The sequence below is a fragment of the Lactuca sativa genome, chromosome 7 (assembly GCF_002870075.4).
Source record: "Lactuca sativa cultivar Salinas chromosome 7, Lsat_Salinas_v11, whole genome shotgun sequence".
NCBI classification, from domain to species: domain Eukaryota; kingdom Viridiplantae; phylum Streptophyta; class Magnoliopsida; order Asterales; family Asteraceae; genus Lactuca; species Lactuca sativa.
In genome coordinates this window covers 156,978,899-157,000,280 of record NC_056629.2, presented here as the reverse complement: position 1 = coordinate 157,000,280, position 21,382 = coordinate 156,978,899, and the positions used below count along the sequence as shown (strand labels likewise).

At 34.5% G+C, this 21,382-nt stretch overlaps 2 protein-coding genes across 3 annotated transcripts; both read left to right on the top strand.

Annotated features, from left to right (window-relative positions):
• Positions 1-1,430: 1,430 nt before the first annotated feature.
• Positions 1,431-3,053, top strand: LOC111900328 (protein ALP1-like). Of its 2 annotated transcripts, XM_042896198.2 has the most exons (3): positions 1,431-2,632; positions 2,727-2,850; positions 2,990-3,053. In XM_042896198.2, exons 1-2 carry the CDS (start codon positions 1,549-1,551, stop codon positions 2,843-2,845), a joined length of 1,203 nt encoding a protein of 400 aa, XP_042752132.1. In that variant the 5' UTR covers positions 1,431-1,548; the 3' UTR covers positions 2,846-2,850; positions 2,990-3,053. The 2 variants fall into 2 exon arrangements, with proteins under 2 accessions (XP_042752132.1, XP_042752131.1); XM_042896197.2 differs by having other exon boundaries at positions 1,431-2,850.
• Positions 3,054-7,977: 4,924 nt separating this feature from the next.
• On the top strand, positions 7,978-8,666 carry LOC111900315 (40S ribosomal protein S16). Its single transcript, XM_023896200.3, has one exon. The coding sequence runs from the start codon at positions 8,052-8,054 to the stop codon at positions 8,487-8,489; it is 438 nt and encodes a 145-aa protein (XP_023751968.1). The 5' UTR covers positions 7,978-8,051; the 3' UTR covers positions 8,490-8,666.
• The last annotated feature ends 12,716 nt before the right edge of the window (positions 8,667-21,382 follow it).

Genomic DNA, 21,382 nt, shown 5'->3' with positions numbered 1-21,382 from the left:
CATCTAATTTCCTAACACCCTTTATGGGATAATTACGGATGGGCCCGACCCATCAGAATTAGGGTTTCCCATGCTTGGATATACATAGGTTCATATCCCATTCATTATTCCTTGGAGAATGTATGCATGTATGTGTACACAGTAATTTCAAGAGAGCAATCACTACAAGGTTAAGTGCACATCCTTTGGAGCAATTAGTAAGCAAGAGATATTCTTTTGTTTTAAGAGCTCAAGTGAGGTGTAACCTTCTCGTGTGATTGTAATTGTTCTTGGAAGTTTAATAACCCCCCTCTCTCTATCTCTCTCTCGTTCGCCTGTAGACGTAGATTGTTTTGACCGAACCACGTTAAATATTGTCTTCAGTTTTTTATTTAAGTTTTTTAGAAGTTTTATTCTGCAAGTTTCACCGAAGTTTGTTGGACATTTGTTTGAAGTGCTTAACTTGTTTTGTTGTCAATCCAACATTTCCAAGTTACCAAAACCGATAAACATCTCTAATTTAGAATAAGTTTTAGATTCATACGTGTATATAAAACCAATTATGTATATGGGCGGTGGTTGTTTGAATGCGAGTGATGAGCTTTGTCGGTTTGTAGTGCTTATTGGGATTTTAGTCGCAAGTGCAATAATGGTTCATATAAAGTATCACTTCAAATGATTGTTATGTGTGGAACTTTTTATGAAAATTATTCTTTCGATAAAGCAATTTTTGCTAGCACTTGGGGTTCGCTTTGATGGTCTTGTAACCGAAAAGCTCGAAGCTTTTGCTAGCAGAGCAAGAATTGTCCATATTGATATTGATCCTACAAAATGAGGAAAAAAATAAGCAACCTGATACATCAATTTGTAGGGGATATCAAGCTTGCTATTCGGAGGACAAATATGTAGAGAAATCTTAATGGAAGGACAATCACAAGTCCATATTGCCACCATGCATTGTTCCATCATGCTTGTGGTTGTGTTACCACAAGAGTTTGAAAACACATCACTAACGTACATTAAATTGTCTCGTAACAGTTTCCTCAAACTTCAAGCAACGTTATGCATTGTTCGTTTTTCCATGTAGTGGTTTATAACTAAATTTATTTTCCATGTTTGTAGATCTATACTCTTCTTTGTGTTTTTCTTTTCGCTTTTTGTATGGTGTATGAGATCAATATTATGAACAATGATGATGTATCGATATATAGGGTATTAATCACGACCCCAAGTTTTAATGTGATGATAATTTACATTTTACACCTTTATACGTGTGAGACGAGAGGATGATCACATCACGATGCAAACAACATGGACTATCCATGTAACAAAATCAATACTAAGACCAATAGTGTGAATTTGGACAAACCTCATGGACCAAATGTGTAATTTAGTCTAAAATATAAGTACTAGTTTGACTAACAAACCAAATGAAGTAAAGCAAGCGCCTATCGTCCACTGGGATTCAAGATTCCATTCAACTCCCCAATCATCGTCCCCTAATCTTCTTTGATTTCCTCGAAAATCCCCCATTTCTTGACAAAATAAGCTGCTAATTGCAGAGAAAAAATGGATAAAAGGGCCCTCGTGGCCCTACTTTCTTCCCTAATATCGGAGCTCCTCCTCCTCCTCTTCGTCATCTCCCCTCCCTCCGGCGACTCATTTTCTTCTCCGTCCAATTCCCTTTCCCCGCTCATCACCCACCTACTATCCTTTTCAAATACCGCCGCCACCCTCTCCCTTCTATCACACAAACGGAAGCGATCCCAATCCCCGGAACCCGGTGTCACCGCCGACGAAATCAGCCATCTAACCAAACTCGGTCGTCGGTTCGTCGGCGCCCATTCAGCCATACCAAGAAACCCCGACTCCTTCAAACTCTGTTTCAAAATGACTGCTTCAACATTCGAGTGGCTCTCAGCCCTCCTCGAACCGCTGCTCGAGTGCCGTGACCCAGTCAACTCTCCCCTGAATCTCCCCGTCGAAACCCGCCTCGGTATCGGACTTTACCGGCTAGCCACCGGTTCCGATTACTCCGATATTTCACAACGGTTTAAAGTTTCAGAATCTGTAGCGAAATTCTGCGTCAAGCAATTCTGCCGAGTCTTATGCACCAATTTTCGTTTCTGGGTCGGATTCCCAACCCCAAACGAACTCGAACCAATCACTGAATCATTCGAAACCCTAACAGGTTTGCCCAATTGCTGTGGAGTTATACATTGTACACGATTCAACATTCTCAAGCCTGAATCCATGGAGGAAGTTCCATTATCTGCTCAAATCGTCGTCGATACGTCATCGAAGATTCTCAGCATTGTCGCCGGCATCAATGGAAAAAAGGGTAATCAACTCGTTCTCAAGTCATCAACTTTATACCAAGACATCGAATCAAACAACTTGTTGAACTCTCCACCTATAGATATAAACGGTGTATCTATACCTCAATACTTAATCGGTGATAAAAGCTATCCTTTTCTTCCATGGCTAATGGTTCCATTTCATCAACCCGTGATGAATTCATACGAAGAGAACTTTAATTCTGCACATAATGTAATGCTTGCATCTGGGTTTAGAACGATTGATAGTTTAAAGAAATGGGGTGTTTTGAGTAAACCAATTAAGGAAGAGATCAAGACTATGGTGGCTTACATAGGTGCTTGTTCAATTCTTCATAATGCGTTGCTTATGAGGGAAGATTACTCTTCTTTATCTGGGAAATCTGATGAATATTTGCAATATGATGACAGTTCTCAGTATCATGGAGATGTTAGTTTTGTGGATAATTCAATTGACCAAAAGGCTTTTGAAATTAGAAGTGCATTGGCTACAAGAGCAAGGAGATGCTAACTTTGGGCAGCATTCATGATTTTGGTAAAGGTTTATTTTTTTGACTAGATATAAACCATTTATTGATTTCATTTGGTTTGGTTTTTTGGGATTAATCATTGTAAAGACTCTGATAATCATGCATTGTTTCATGGTCTTTGCTAACTGATGGTGCATTCCCTAGGGATAGACGGGGATGCAAGATTGTATTTATGAAGATTAAACTATTGTTGCTCTTGTTGATGACACATTTTTAGGCTAATTTACTAGTCAATAAATTGGTGGTGATTTTAGTGTTGTCGTCATTTAGTGTAATTCGAAATTTGGAATAAACATGAGTCCAACTATTTAAACCACAATATAATACTACAAGTTAGGTGGTGTAGAGTGTATGTTTGTATACAAGTTTGATCCTGAACTTTACGAAATTCATGGGGTAAAGGGCAAACGCCCCCTTATGAGGTCCTAAAGGCAGAGCCTCCGATAGTATTAGAATGTGGTGGAAAAACATGTTTAGAAGTGACTTAGTGGGAAAACTTGTAAATAAAATAAGGCAAAGAGCTACATATTTGCCCATTATGAACTCTAGCCTGCTGCGAAATTGTAGACTTGGTGAAATGAGTTGCAAATAGGGTTGGAAATGAACCGAACAAACACGAACGAATGTTTGTTCGTGTTCGTTCATTTAACTTTAAACGATAAACAAACGAACACGGACAATTAAACTAACAAAATTCTATGTTCCTGTTCGTTTGTTAAGAAATTTAGTCTATTCGTGCTCGTTTATTTTCGTTTGTTTAACTGATAAACGAACATAATTTAACATTAAAGAACATAAACCAATGAATATAAATGAACTTAGATAAACATAAACAAAATAAATAGATGCGAATTTAAACGAGCAAACACACACACACACACACACATATATATATATATATATATATATATATATATATATATATATATATATATATAATAAACAAACGAACATAAACGAACAAATATTTACGAACATAAAATGAACAAACGAGAGCATTGTTCGTGTTTGTTTGTTTGACTAAACAAACGAAATATCTTGTTCGTTCGTTTATTAAATAAACGAATATAAACAAACTTCCCGCCGAACAGTTCACAAACGGTTCGTCAAACGGTGAGTTTGTTTACAACCCTAGCGTGCTAGAATGCATCAATAAGAATTAAGTAGAAATTAAATGCATATTAAATGATATCCATACTTATAATTCTTTTTATGAAAACTAATTAAATTCGTCATTAATGTCAAAAATAATATTTATCATAATGAATTCGTATCTAGAATAAAAAGTGTGTATTCTTGTAGAATGAGAGTGTATTCTAGTAGAATACACTCTTGTTCTTCATATTCAATGCAAATTTATTGTATTTTAGAACAAAAAACGAACTCATACAAAAAGACCTAGATGCGAATTCATTCTAAACTAATATTATTGTTGACATTAATGAATAATATATATTTAGTTTCCATAAAAAGAAAATTATAATTATGGATATCATTTAATATACAATCAATTATGGAAATCATTTAATATCTATCTTTATTTAATTAAATAATTATTTAATTTTACTAAATTTCTATTTGTGCATTGTAAGACACAATAAATGTGGGAAACACATCAATATATATATATATATATATATATATATATATATATATATATATATATATATATATATATATATATATTGATAAATTTAGTTTTACAACATTGAAATTTAATCTATATGTCCGTCGTTACAAAGTTTGTTTGTTTGTTTTTTTTTTTTAATGTTCAATCCATATTTTAAAATTTTCATTAAGTGCTCAATAGTATGAACCACATGTTCACGCTTTGCTGCACTACTATGTGCTTCAACCTAGTTATCATAATCATCAACACATACTGGTTATTTTGAAGTGACACACTAAGTTGATCGTAATTGTTTTAATTACTGTTATTTGTTGATATCTTGTGCAGATTGAGTTGATCGTTCTTAACTTAGTATTGATATTCAAAATATCCTCCCTAATAAACTAAAATTATTTTTGCTACATGTCATTTTGTCATTCATTTAAACACATGATATTTTCTAATATTTTTGAATAAATGTTTTTACATGTGTCATTTTCTCATTGTTTTATCTTTACTTAATTTATACATGATATTTACTCCTCAATTAATAATTATCTTAACTGAAAATAGTCAATAAATTACAATATAACTACTCACATATTATATTTTATATGTTTCCTTTTAAATTCAAATTTTAAATTTTAAATTTCAAATCTAAAATTTCAAATTTAAATAAAATTTTATATAAACCTTCATATTTACTTTTTTGTTTTAATCAATCCGTATAACATAATACTCTCACAACTAATAATAGTAATAATAACAATAATCCAATTGTCATTTTTAATATATAGTATTTATTTTGAATGTCAGTACGTATTTGTAACTATTAGTATTAGTGATGATAATTAAAATGTTTTTATTTGTTATGTTATTATTTCTTCAAAAGATAATAAAGAAATTATTGCATTGTGTTATCTAAAAATCTTGCCAAATGAAAGGTCAAATTATATAATAATATCTAGTTTATCAAAGGTCATACAAATAAGACATGCAAACATCTATAAGTTTTGGAAGAGCATGTGTCATGCGTTCTACAAAATAGAATGTATAAATCTTTTTAGGTCTGTGATCTTCTAAAAACAAACAGAATGCATAGAAAACGTATACTTGTCTGAAAAAAGGCTAGAAAGAGCTTTAAAAAAGACAAGTACGCAAGCTCTGGAAAATGATTATACCTTCATGATAAGCACAAACAACTTCTCGAAATCATATCTTATCATCCTTATCCATATTGTGAGCATAAATAAACGTGATACTTCAGTTTTTGGTTCCCTAACAAAAATCAAACAATCTATATATTTTATAATACGTTGCCTTTTGTGTGCATAAAATACAAAGTGTCCTCATGTAATAGCCCACACTGAATTTCTTTTTAATCCGTACGTGAGGGAGAATATATCAACACAGGAAGCGATCAAAACGTCACCTTATTAGTCTAACATTTTGTGCCTTAACAATGTTTTTTTGCCGCTAAGTATCTCAATTTTCTCTAATTGTCTGTGATCACCATACTTCCCCTATTATTAATAGTCTTTTTTAGCTCAAGATGTTTGCAAGAATCAACAACTATAAATCTACATTCAAAATATATTACATGTTTTCCAACGAACTAGTTCTCAAAAGTATTCGTCTTCAAAATGTCCCAAAAGTGAATTCTAGAAAGAGTCATCTCATTGATACCTGGAGTACAGTCATAAAAAGGGAAATACATAAGCCATAAAGTTTCGTGATATATATATATATATATATATATATATATATATATATATATATATATATATATATATATATATATATATATATATATATATATATATATATATATATATATATATATATATATATACAAAATACATATACATTTATTTTAAAACACTTTTCCAAACATATGACTTTAAACATTTTCATGCATTTATACTATGCAACACAATGTACCATTCCAACACACACACATAAGGTTTGGAGAGTTCATGGCACTAAGGTTGGTAACACTGGTTCTTTCCATATATATAAAGAACAAATCAATCTGTAATGTCTAAGGTCGTACCCTCAGAGTCCTTTAGGCACCTTATTGCCTATTATCTATACAATCATTTAATGCAATTGTTTTCAATGTGTATGTATGATAGCACTATATATTATTTATTTTCTTTCCAACATCCGGTTCACACAAACATAATGACACGATATGCAATGATAATACATTTGTAATTTGAAATAAATGTAACGAAACAAATAATTTGTGTAAGCATATCATAATAGTTGATGTTTTTACTTTGTAACGAAACAAATAATTTGTGACATGTGCCCAAAGTTGCAAATTTATATGCGCTCACTTTTGAAATTAATCTAACTTGTATCTTGATCTTATCCAAATATCCACTTCTAGACATCTCCAAATAATCATAAACAATAACTCAATATAAATGAATTTGTCTCGCAATGCTATTAATAGCATCAACTATTAATCAATAAACTCATTGTTCTCATCAAACATCAACTTATTCAATAAAGTTTGAACACATAAATTTGGAACACATTATCATTTTCATAAAAAAAATGATCAAATTCCATCGATCAACTTGCACTTGCATCACTTTTACTAACCTATAACTTATCAACTTCAACTTTGATGGCTCTGGACTCAATCATGTTAATGTTATAAGAAAACTTGTTTTTGTCACTCATTGTTCTGCAATCTAACATCAACTGAATCATGAAAAACAACGTTTAACATTGAGGTTAATTTTATAAACCATAGATCATACCAATTTCACCGGGCAAGAACAAGTGTTGGTTATTTACCTCAAATCCAAGATGATATTACATTCTCTTTGAATTGCACTTGATTTCACCAAAAGTTAAGTTTTAACACAAATAACTCGCACATTGAGGTGACATATATATTGTTCTAAAGATTTTTGAGGTGAGAACGAGCTATTATGCACATATTATTCCCAATCGTCCTAGGACTCCTCGATCTTAGACTAATCATACACTTAAGATGGAGATGCCCTCGTGTGAGGGGCACATGAAGACATTTAATGGATATCCACATACAATAAATGCAATAAGGATCGAAAATGCAAAAAAGTAAAACAATAAGGACCGGTTGTGTCAAATTTTTGAAAGTTAAGACTCATAACACGAATTTGTAATAACCAAAGACCATTTATGCAATGCACTCTAAATTCTTATATATGCTTATTAGAATGCTATGAAATTTGAATTATACAAAGATTTTAGTGTTATGGAACATCATCAACTTTTTCATTTGTCTCAATGTCTAATTTTCTAAGCAAAGAAAATTATATGATCATGTTTTCTCCAAACGAATCAAAAGCCCGTCTCTAATGGGCTAATGAAGCAATAGAGCTTTAAAACTTAAATCTAATGCACATTTGAAGAACATCTAACATTCTAATGGATCAAACAACCCAAAAGAACATTTATTCGGCCCATAAGAATGAAGCCCACAAATTTTATAACAAAACCCTAGCGCAGCTCATAAAACTCCTCTCTCACAATTCATCGCCTGACATTTTCTTCCTCTCAGAGATCACTCTTAGGCAACTAGGGTTTCTCACAAACATGGCGGCAGCTCCTCCAAATTCCGTCCAATGCTTCGGCCGGAAGAAGACGGCGGTTGCCGTAACTCACTGCAAGGCTGGTCGTGGCCTAATCAAAATCAACGGTGTCCCAATCGAGCTTGTTCAGCCTGAAATCCTCCGATACAAGGCGTTCGAGCCGATCCTTCTTCTTGGACGCCACAAGTTTGCTGGCGTTGACATGAGGATCCGCGTCAAGGGTGGAGGTCACACTTCTCAGATCTACGCAATCCGTCAAAGCATCTCGAAAGCTCTCGTCGCTTACTACCAGAAATTCGTTGATGAAGAACAGAAGAAGGAAATCAAAGATATTCTCGTGAGGTACGACAGGACTCTTCTCGTTGCTGATCCGAGAAGGTGCGAGCCGAAGAAGTTTGGAGGTCGTGGTGCTCGTGCTAGGTTCCAGAAATCATACCGTTGAAAACAGAGTAATGTTATTGCCCTTTTTGAAACTATTTTTAATTTGTGTCTTGTTTCTTGTTCTGAGAGTATTTTGCGACATTGTTATGGTGTTATCTTTCGTAGAAGTTTAATTTTGTTAGACTGTTTTCATGATTACCTATTTCCGTTTTCCATATAATCAATCATCTTTTGCTAATTATGAAACTTGATTCTTGTTTATAATGCTTCAATTTATACTTGTTTTTCTGAATGTCTGATTATATATTTGTCAATTTAGTTGATTAAAGCTAAGCTAGCTTCCTTTCAAGAGTCCTAGACATCAAATTATGACCTGCATTGTGTATCATCAATTCTTGAATCACAACAACACATATGTTTTTATATTGATTATGGTCAAGTATTCCAGGGTAGTTAATCTGCTTTTGATATATCATTGGTGTTATGGGTATAATGTAGTGATTTTTCAGGGATGTTAGGGATCTTATTAAGCTCTTTATGAACGTAATAAGGGCAAATGTATAAAAAGTTTGTGTTTTGTTAAATTAAACCTGATTCTTTTTGATTCTTGATTATATTTCATCCTTTATCTGTTTATCATATTTAAGGGATTCAATTCTAAGTTACATTTTCATAAAAAGACCAAAAATACTTTCGTTATATACAATTAACATAATAATAAAAAAAAGTTCTATGTATGTATTTGGGTTTTATTCTACTTTTGCCAAATGTGATGCACATTGTCGTTTCTCTTAAATTCCAAATTTTTTATTTCTTGAGAAAATTTAATTTCTTCAAGATAATGTTATGTATCAAATCTAACCTTATATTGCTACAAGCTTAAAACTAAAATCTTTTAGAAGGTAAAAACTGAAAAACGCCACAAACTAAAAGCTTCTATAAGCTAAAAATTGTGAAGACTATTGTATATATATTTGAATTATTAAGGTTTTGTCCAAAATATTTTTTTGTATATATTCTTAATGCTCATCAAATCTCTATGTGAACGTTGTTATTTCTCTTTCCTTTTCTCATTATTATCAAAGTAGAAATTAAGGGGGTGTTTTTGATTGATTATTAAAACAATCGTCTTTTATTTATTTATTTTTTTTTTTTGTTAAGGTTGTTATTAGCTCATCAATTAATCAAACAATTGTGCAAAGACTTCTTTCGACTATTTTTATGATTGGTTTGAAGAATGTTTTGATTCTAAAACATTGACCACTAAAAAAATCTTTTAAAGTCGCAACTCTTTTTTCTTCGTCTTGCAAAAAATATATACAACTTTTTGTAAAAAAAAATTATTCTCAATTGCTTATAACCGTTTCTCATTGATCAATTTCCCTTAATTTATGAAAATTAAAGAAAAACTAGTTAAACATTCTTAAATATACCTTTCGTATCTATGTTATTTGTGTTTTAAAATTACATTTATCTCACATGTATTTTAAGTATTAAAAATATGACTGCTAATGTACATCAGCATATATTGCAGTTTCGTTTTTCCACATTAATGCAATAAATTTGGTAATATGTAATGCGATAAACTTGGTAAAAAAACCACCTTGTACGCTAGTTTTCGAAAATAACTGAATATTTTACTTAGAGGTTACATTTAATCTTAAAATATAATTACATGGCTCTTAAAATAATGGTTTCATTTTGGCAAAAAAAATCGACCATATATGTTAGAAGTGGTTTGTTAAAAATCAAAACTTATGATGCTAATAATGTATTACAATCACCTAGTTTAATTTGATTTATTTTAACCCTAGATGCTAAAAACTTAACTTGCTAAATTTTGAGCTTTCAACCATTTATCCACATCTCGTTTGAAAAATGAAAAATAAGTTGTTATTTTGTCATGAAAAGTAAGCTCATATATGAAATAAGCGAAAGTACATCGCTATTTTTTTTCTTTTTCTTCCGATGACACACAAATGGTCAAAAAAAATGATAAGTAAGTTGTTATTTCTATCATTTAAAGCATGTTACAGATAGGAAAAAAAAATTAAAATTCCATGATATTTTTTGAACTTTCTATAGGTCAGTCACACGTCACACATGTGGTAAAATAAAAGGAAATTATGCTATCTATTCCATAAAAAGTAAGTTACTTAAATGAAATTCCTATTGTATTTTTTATAGTTTTCTACCGTGTCATAAAAAATGAAACATAATATGTTATTTTTGCCATGAAAAGTATGTTGTAGATTTTCAGAATTTCTACTCAATAAAACAACATCACCCAGTTAAAGAGCTTTGTCCCTGCCATCCAAAACCTGTTTAAGCATATGGCACAAACTTCATTAAGAAAAATAATGAAAATTCATGTTTTATAAAAGAGTGTTTTCTTTAATAAGAAAAAAAGGGTTAAATAAGAACAATGTTACAAATTGGAAATGATAGTAAAATTGGAAACCAATATGCGAATGCCTTCCTTTGTAACGGTTCAAAAAGAAGAAAAACTAAAGTTATTTATACGATGTTAAACAACTGAAAGAAAAAATTAGGTCGAGATCTACACACTTTACCGGCTGAGATGATAACTTCAAGAAACAGCTAAAATAACAACTGAACATATGTTAGCTTCCAAAACATCACCAAAACTAGGTTGAATGCTCGTTGAGTAGTTTCATTGAACAATTGGGTGTTCGTATAAAAATGGCTTTAAAAAGAACATAAAACTTTAAAAATAAGAATTACAACTAACATGGATCTTATATGGCCTTCATTTCAGCCTCGGGTTCCATAACCAGTTACGTCGCTATAAGGAAAATAGCCAATTACCTATTTATAATTTCTTGACTGCCAGTAATATCTAACAAACTTTTCCATTGTGTATGCCTCCCTCCAAAAAGTCAGGGCTCAAGTTTAGGTTCAAAAAACAATATAGACTGATGAAATTAAAGTAACAAAAAACAAAGTTAGCATAATAGTAAAAAACATAGTCAATGGGTTTAAATTGTCAAAACTTTAAATGCTCGACCTTAATGTAATGAAACTCTTTCCTTTCTACACAAAGTTTTCTAGACCTACAGATAATTACTATGATGAAGAACAAATCTGTATTATTTTAGGGTTTTATAAGGTTCCTATAGTTTTTCTTTCATGAAATCTATTAGAATATGTTTCTCAACTTCGTATCCTGTAATATTGTAATGTAGTAAGCCGAAGTGGCCATCATTGATGTTAAAGGAAGCATACATAAGAGTATTTAATCACTATAAAATGTTTTCTTAAAATATGTGAAGCTTACTTGTAAGACAAATTTATGCCCATTGCTATGTAGTATCGAGTGCCAAGATGAAAGCCTACTTTGATAAGCTTTAACATCATGATTCCTTTTGTTGTGATATGCTTCCAAAACATAAATACTCTGCAAAACCCTATAAATGGACATGGATTTGTTGAGCATGGAAGACTAATAGATATCATATGATAACTACATCAACCGATATATATAATTTCTAATTAGAGTCCGATCTAATGTGAAAGAAAGAGAGACATCGATGCAGAGAGGAAGAAACAGAAAAAGAAAAAAAGAACTTAATTTTACCTTTGATAACATCGCAGATCCAAACCAAATCAGCAGAAACTATCCTTATTCAACTCGTCGGTCGTCCATCTCACCCGATAACTAATCAAAACACCAAATCAAAATCATTAAAAGGAAAGAAAATCGAAATTATTTTCCAGAAAAACTCATTGTGTTCGTCTAAGGGAGGGAAAAATGGATTAGGGTTTGTATTAGGAAATACTTCATGGCGGTGGGCTTTATAGCAAGGAAGGAACAAAGACACATCTGATGTGCGATCGGAGGGATATTTGAATCAACATGCACATATTGAAAACTGAGTGATTGAAACCTTTCGATTTCAAAATTCTAATAAAAAAGGTTGAAAGAGTGGATTAGAGGGTGATGGTCCAGATTAGGGGTTTGTTTCTAGTTAATGGTACGCGATGTTGGCGGTATCTGGTGGCGGTGGTGGGCGTTGATGGTGGCGGCGGAGATTGGGTGGTGTCATGCTGCTGGTGCGATGATGTAACATCCCAAAATACGACCCAAAATTTTTTGTTTTATTACTACTGAAAATCATATACTGAAAGTTATTTCATAAAAATTATGCATCAATATCTCAACCCAGAAACAAGTATCATGATAAAAACTGTATCGAACTGTATCAAGTCACATCTAAAGAAAAACTAAACAATCCCTCAGGAAATAAAAACGGAAGCTGTGGTGTGTGCAATGCCATCATCCCGAGCTCTTCCCCTTGTTTGCGGAAGTACCCGAAACCAAAATTGAAAACCGTAAGCACGAAGCTTAGTGAGCTCCCCCAAACTACCACATACCATACAACAAATAATCAACTACTGGGCCTTGCCCACTGCATCGGACCGAAGTCCGGAAACTGCATCGGACCGGAGTCCGGAACTAACCAGGGCCTTGCCCTCTACATCGGACCGAAGTCCGGAAACTGCATCGGACCGAAGTCCAGAACTGTCTGGTGCCTTGCCCCCTGCATCGGACCGAAGTCCGAAAACTGCATCAGACCGAAGTCCGGAACTAACTGAACATAACATAACATAAATATATCAACTAGCATAAACACATATACTGCATACTACATCAGGCCGTAGCCCGGAACACATAACACATAAATCCTATCTGAGCCACGAAGGCATCAGACATACTAACTACTGCATCTGACCGAAGTCCGAAAACTGCTGCCAACTAAACGGGCCGACATTGTGGCCGTAGACCTGTTCCTACTAGAAGGAAACTCACCTCGTAATCTGGCTGCTAAATGAACTGCTCGGGAAACTGTGTGCTGCTGCTCCGCTATCTCCCCGGCTATAATTTCCATAAGTACACTCAATCAATCACTGATAACTATACCGAGGGTAAAATGACTATTTTACCCCTGGTCAAAGCCAACCTCTTGGTCAAAGTCAACATACAGTTGACCTGAGTCGTCGAGTTGGGCCACCAACTCGTCGAGTCCTTACTCTCACTTTCTCGCTTCTGCTCGCTACTACTCGTCGAGTTTGGCATAGACTCGACGAGTTCCTCTTCGATACTAACACTCAGTCAATCTGCATCCGACTCGCCGAGTTGTATGAACAACTCGTCGAGTCCTCCTTCAACACATGAACACTCTGGCTGTGACTCGCCGAGTTGTGTGAACAACTCATCGATTTTGTTCTTGAGGTATGAAGATTGCCTTGGACTCGCCGAGTCAGGGCATTGACTCGTCGAGTCCCTCCATGAATGAGTCCGATCTCCGACTCACTGAGTCCACCTATAATTCACTGGTTCCACTCGGCATAACACATAAAAGGGGAAGAAATTGGGGACTCGCGACTCGACTCACTGAGTTTGAAGAACAACTCGTCGAGTCGGTTGCATGCAACACTACTTCGATGATTCTGCTGAAATCCAATGCATACAACTTATAGATCTAGGTTCATAAAGCTTGGTTACCACGTAAAGTTTCCAACTTTACGTGTACATATGCATGAAAAGGGATTTAAAGGCTTAAAAGTAGACCTGGCAATGGGGCGGGTTTGGAGCGAATCGACCTTGATCCAAACCCTTTTAACAAATTCCAAAACCCGATCCAAACCCGCTCCATAACCCGCAGGGTTTTGAATTATCAAACCCATACCCTTATCCACCGAATCAGCAGATATCCAAACCTGCTCCATAACCCGTACGTTTTTTGAATAATCAAACCCATTTTACTTAAATCCTAAAATCACATTTGTTAAATAAAACAAATGTTGCTTTAGAAAACACATTATGTACTCGAAGACTTTCGATTGGAATTAAAATTATTATTGTAGTTACTTCCAATTGGTTTTTGACCCTCGATTGTATTGATAGAGAATAACAATTACAAACTTTCTTCCAATTGATAAATGAATTTATTGATTTATAAATGAAATTGGTGTTTACATGATGAAATATAAATGAAATGACATCATGATTCTTTGGAGAAGACCGGAAGTCTAGAAGTTGAGTCTCCGAGTCCTATGTATAAATAGTTTAGTCTTTGGCATTTTCTCTTTGGACTTACGATTGGAATTTAAAGAAAAATTTAGGCAGTATAAAATACAAATGTATAATTCTAAAATTTATATGGGGCAGGTTATAAATGGAGCGGATGGGTGATGATCCATACCTGACCCTTTTAATAAAAGGGTTAGCGGGCACGGGTCGTTAATGGGTAAACGAATCAAAAACTATGCTCCAAACCCGTATAATTGTTAAGGGTTTGGATCGGATCAGGGTCAAAACCCGCTCCATTGCCAGCCCTACTCAAAAGACACTTAAAGGAGTAGATCTAGGGCTTTCATGCAAAATGGCTCCATAAAGGTATTAGATCTACGTCTTTGGGACTGAAACATGGCTAGACCCGAAGGCCAATCACCCCAATGTGATCTCTCTACTATAAACAAGCTAAGAAATGGATAAAATGGCCTAAATGTGATTTAATAAAGGAGAATCAATTATAGAAACAGAGGAAATCCAATTATTACCTCAATAAACTCTGCAATGGATGCAAGATCTTGGATCTCCTTCTACTCCCTTGGATCTAGCTTCCTTCTTCTCTTCAAAACTTCAAGATTCACACAAGAAATGCTCAAAATGCTCAAGGAATGGTTAGGGTTTGCTAAATGATGCTCTGAGGGTGAAGGAGACGAGGTTGGGGTTCATAACATGGTTTAAATAGGGTGCAAAACCCGGGGATTTAGGGTTTCATTCAGACTGATGGACTCGCCGAGTCGCCAACTTAAACGTGCTTGAAATCCCGTCTCTACTCGACGAGTCGGGCTACTGACTCGTCAAGTACCTCTTGAAACTCGAAGAACTAATAATATTAAATAACATACCAGAATCGGGGCGTTACAACTCTCCCCCACTTGTCTCAGACTTCGTCCTCGAAGTCTGCTGCTGCTGCATTTGGAAATAACTCTGGGTAGTGCGCCATCATCTCCTTCTCTGCCTCCCATGCCAACTCAGATCCCTTCCGGTGCTGCCACTGCACCTTTACCAACTGAACCACCTTGTTCCTCATGGTCTTCGTCTTTTGATCCAAGATCGCAACCTGTCTCTCAATATAATTCATGCTGCTATCAACCTGGATATCTTCCAAGGGTACAACTGCTGACTCGTCCACCAAACACTTTCTCAACTGAGAAACATGGAAAGTGTTGTGGATCTATCCAAGCTCTACCGGAAGATCCAACTGATAAGCAACATGACCCACCCGGGCCAAAACCCTAAAAGGACCGATGAACCTGGGGCCCAACTTGCTCCTCTTTTGGAATCTGATGACACCCTTCCAGGGTGATACCTTTAGGAGGACCATATCGCCCACCTGAAACTCCAAGTCTGAACGCCTCCTGTCGGCATAACTCTTCTGCTGACTCTGCGCAGTCTGCAGTCTACTACGAACCTGCTGGATTAACTCTGTCGTCTTGAGCACCACCTCGGTGCTCCTAATGACGCGCTGACCGACCTCGCCCCAACAAATTGGGGTCCCGCACTTCCTCCCATAGAGCATCTCGAAGGGAAGGCGGTCAATACTCGCATGATAACTGTTGTTATACAAAAATTCCGCTAACGGAAGATACGTATCCCAACTGCCACCGAAATCTAGGACGCATGCCCCGAGCATGTCCTCAAGAGTCTAAATCGTCCTCTCGCTCTGCCCGTCCATCTGAGGGTGGAAAGCGGTGCTGAAATGGAGACGAGTACCCATCTCATCGTGAAACCGCTTCCAGAATCTGGAAGTAAAACGAACATCTCTGTCTGACACCACTGATACAGGCACTCCATGCCGTGCCACAACCTCTCGCACATATATATCATCTAGCTTCTCAGCCGATATGCTCTCCTGGATAGGTATAAAATGAGCACTCTTCGTTAACCAATCCACTATAACCCAAATAGAATCCACTCCACGTGCGGTCCTGCGAAGCTTAGTGATAAAATCCATAATGATATCCTCCCATTTCCACACTGGGATGTCCAACGGCTGCATCTTGCCGTGAGGCCTCTGGTGCTCCGCCTTAACCTTCCTGCAGGTCAGGTACCTCTCCACATACCAGGCGACATCCCGCTTCATACAGGGCCACCAATAGTCGGGTCGAAGATCCCTATACATCTTCGTTGCCCCTAGATGGATGGAAAATCGAGACTTATGAGCCTCGTCCATCAACATTTTCCGTACTCCGCCCCAGTACGGTACCCATACTCTCCCATGAAGAGTCAACAATCCTTGGCTGTCGTAGTCAAAAGAAGCTACTCGGCCCACAATCCCCTCACACTTCTGTCTCTCCTCCTTGAGGCCCTCGACCTGAGCCTCTCTGATCCGCTCTGTGACAACCGTCAAAATTCGAGTCGGTTCTAGATTTGACTAGACTTAGTTGCACATATAGGCACTACACATACTAGACTTAGTAACTAGAAGCTAATTTATAACCTACTAGAAACTTGGAAACAATTAGAATCAATGGATAGTGTACTTAGATTTCACATTGATATGTGAATTCTACATCTACTGAGCTGTAGTGACTATCTATATTAGGGTCACTCTTTGACTTGAACACCATTTCATGAATCATATACACACATCATGCACTTGACCTATTGGTAGAAATTAGGTCAAAGTCACATAGAAACTTAAGTCAAAGTTGAAGAGTAGGACTAGTATACTTGATTCCTCAATTTCGCTTGAATCTCGGAATCACTACATAGAATGCCAATAAGCCGATAAAAGAAAAAAAATATTACAAACATTATTTATAACTTGAATAAGAGTTATGAAACTCTAAAATAGTTTGAAGTCTCAAAATTTAATTAATTTTGATATCCAAAGACTTACAAACTCTCAAAAACCCTAAATGCCCTAAAAACTCAAATTTATAAACTTTAACACCTAAAAATCCATAAATTTGGTATGGACTATATAATATCAATTTAAAATAACTCAATTTAGTAAAATATAACCAAAAAAAAATTAAGTCATTAGTATTTAACCTTATTTTCTAAGCCAAAAATCAAGGTTTTGTGAAGGAAAATTTAGAATAAGGTGCATGTTTTATAAAAACTTGATATTTTTATAAAATAAAGTTATATTTTATAAAATTTAAGAGAGGGAGACCCTCTCTCCACTCCAAATTCGGACTCCCCTCTCCCAAGACCCTCATCCTCTTCCCAATACACCATTTTCCCAAGTCATTAATCAATTTCACTCACCCACTCCATCTCTTTTTTCTCTCACACTCACTCACTTCATTTTCTCTCTATTCTCTCTTCCTCTCTCCCTCAACCACGAAATTCTCCAGAAAATGGGTCATAGAACACACCTTGATCTCTAAATCTTAATCATCTTGAGGTGTTCTTAAAGGTAAACCCGAAAATCATTCATTTTCCTTCTCTTTTCCTTCAACTTTTACTTGTTTTCATGGATTTTCTCCATCTTCTACTCCATTCTATTGTAAAATCATGAATATTTGCACTTACTCACGGTTTTGATGATGATTGTGGTAGGATTTCACCCAAAAACAACATGCATGTTGTAAATGGTGAAATCCAAGGACCTAAACCTAAGTCAAAACCATGAAAATGCACTTTTCTACACGTTTTGGTGGAAAATCACCACATGCATCAAAATTTTTCTATCAAAAATGATTTTTGAACATTTCAAACTCATGAATGGTCTTCAAAACAACATGCATGTGATGATCTTCAAGCTTAGATGCTTGATGATCAAAGTTTGTTGTTAAAAAGCTTTCAAATATGTTAATGAAAGATTTATTTCCAAATAAATATCTAAAAATCATTTTCTGACCAAATCTGATTTTTCCCAGATTCTCATCAACAAAATAAGATGCTCTGTAAATTTCCAGAAGATAATTCATTTTTCTCAAATTATTATAATTAATGCAATAAAATAGGGCAATAAATCGTATAAAATACTTCCATAGGTCTATAAATCCGGAATAAATTCGTGGATGACCCCTATGGTGAATAATGACCTCTCATTAAATTTCATCGATTTATGTTGCTGTTTAGTATGATTTTAGATTTTCTTTTTGTTTGGGTATAATAAATCACAAAACCACTTTAGGGAGTGTGAAAATTGTATCTAACAATTTTGGAGACTTAGAAAAATAATTTCAGAATTTTTCATCATGCCTTCCTATTTTTCCCAATTTTTGGTAATTATAATGGCCTAAAAATAGGAAAAATAGTTCTGATTATCCAAAATTCATGAAATTTTACCAGAACATCATGTTGTACAGTAGGAGGTTACATAAAAATGTTGATGATTTTTCTTTACTGTAAACTCTTTTTCTCCTATTTTCTAAGGTTAAATACACTTAAATACACTTAAAATACACTTAAATACACAAAATCAGATTTCAGTATATAAAAACCATATTTGGTATTTTTCCCAGATTATTTACACAGTAAATGAACTTTACAAAAAAATTTGATAATTTACTTTAACTGTTTAATAATTATTCTCCAATTAATGATTATTTAAGAGGATAAAACAAAGAAAAATAGAAAGACTAATTGAAAAATACCTTTTATATTAGCTTCTACATGTATAATAAAAGTGTTACGAAAATTTCGGGTAATTTTGGAAACTGTTTTCTATTTATCCCCGTTTTTATTAGAATAAATGCATAAAAATCATAAAATTTGGGTTAAACAGTTTAGAAACCGATTTGTATATTTTTTCCAGCTTAAGTATGTGTAATGACATTACTATAAAAAGTTTGGGGCATTTTCTTAACTGATTTCTATTTTTCATGAATTTTTATATATTTAGAGAATTAAATATATGAAAAATGGTTATGCATATCCATAATCCATGAAAATTTATCTATAAGTCTTTTAATACATTTAGAACCAAAATCTGAAGTTTGGTAATTTTTATTAACTGTTTAGTATTTTTCATGATTTTACGGTTATTCAAGAAACTAAAATGGTGAAAAATAGTTAGACAAATCAAAAGTTCAAGAAAATTTATCTTGAGGTCTTTGACTTCAATTAAAACTAAAATGCAAAGTTTGGGAAATTTTAGAACTAAATTGATTTAGTTTTGAATATTTAATCATTGGAACACCTCTAAAATGTTAAATGTTAACATTTCAATAATGGAATTTAATTTTAACAGAAAAATGTTTGTAACTTATCAATATTAAATTTTGACACACTATTGACATAATTTTATCGTAGTAGTAAGTATACTAGTGTTAGATTTCGATTAGAGACTCACTAGCGAATACCATTATTGTAGGAATCGGTAGTGGTACACGTGGAACATAGTCAAGGCACCATTTGCATCATCTCAATGCATTGTGAGTATTCACGTACTCCCCTATTTTCGGTTTTTATGTTTTGGGGTGGAAAAGCATGTCCTAAACTACTTATGTTCGTTATATTTAATTGACTCGTATAAACTTGATTACTATATTTTGCATATTGTGAGTATTCACGCACTCCCCTATTTTCAGTTTTTATGTTTTGGAGTGGAAAAGCATGTCCAGAAAAACTATTATTTGCATGTTGTATTTAAATTGATTTGTATCAAACATGATTGCTATTGTATTGTTATGTCTCTCTATGTATGTCTATGCAACACGAAACATGAGAACTTATCGTACTAAGGCCCTTCCCTTATCTCTAACCATTAACTCTTTGAGCCAATGGTCATTATGGATAGCGCTATTAGGAATTGACAACTCCTCACTCGCCCTATTGCTGGAGTGCATGATACCATATTCATCTATGGAACGATAAGCATAGATCTTGATAGGGCTTCAGTCATAGGTTTGGTTGAGACTCATTGTTTGCTCATACACATACAAACTCGTTTCTTGTTATAGCAATAAACTTGTTATCAATAATAGCAATCAACTTTGTTTCTCATTATAGCAATGAACTTTGTTTCTCAGTACAACAACGAACTTTTATTACTGAAAAGTTATATACATGTTTTAGCAATGAAATTGTTTGCTCCTTGTAGCAATGAAATTGATTGCTCATTTTAGCAATGAAACTTGTTTACTCGTTTGAGTAATGAACTTTATCTTCCATGAGAATATGAATGTTGCATCTTATTCGGGCAACATACTTTATCTCTCATGATGACAAAGAACTTTGTTTTTACAAACTTATTTACTCCTTTTAACAATATACTTTTATTATTGGAAACTTTTATCAAAACTTTGATTTCAATTCATGAACCAATATTATTTTGTTAAACTTGTGAGTACTCACCAACTATTTTTATAGTTGACGCTCGTTTTACATGCTTTTTCAGGAATCATCGAGTAAGTGGCACTTAGCGACACTTCACTTTTAGGAGCATTCGCATGTGTTGTATTTCAATTTACATTGTAATTTCTTTTAAAATTTGTTCAAACCCATTGTAAATTTGTAATGATTTTTAATACTATGGTTGGTGTTATCTTTTAACTTTTGCTATGAAACCCTTTATACTGCCACGCCTCGTGTTTCCGCTTTAGCGGGGTGTGACACGCTCTAATAATGGAGTAATCATTGTCATCCTCAGACATATGTCCCTGATCGGGACTGCCGTCGTCTTGCGGCTCAGGGCGTCGGCCACCACATTGGCCTTCCCCGGATGATAAAGGATCTCACAATCGTAATCCTTCAACATATCCAACCATCGCCTCTGCCTCATGTTCAGATTCGGCTGATCCATGAGGTACCTCAGACTCTTGTGATCCGTGTAAATGGTACAACGGACCCCATAGAGGTAATGTCTCCAAATCTTGATGGCAAACACCACCGCCCCCAGCTCTAAATCATGTGTAGGATAGTTAGCCTCGTGAGGCTTCAACTGTCTTGAGGCGTAAGCT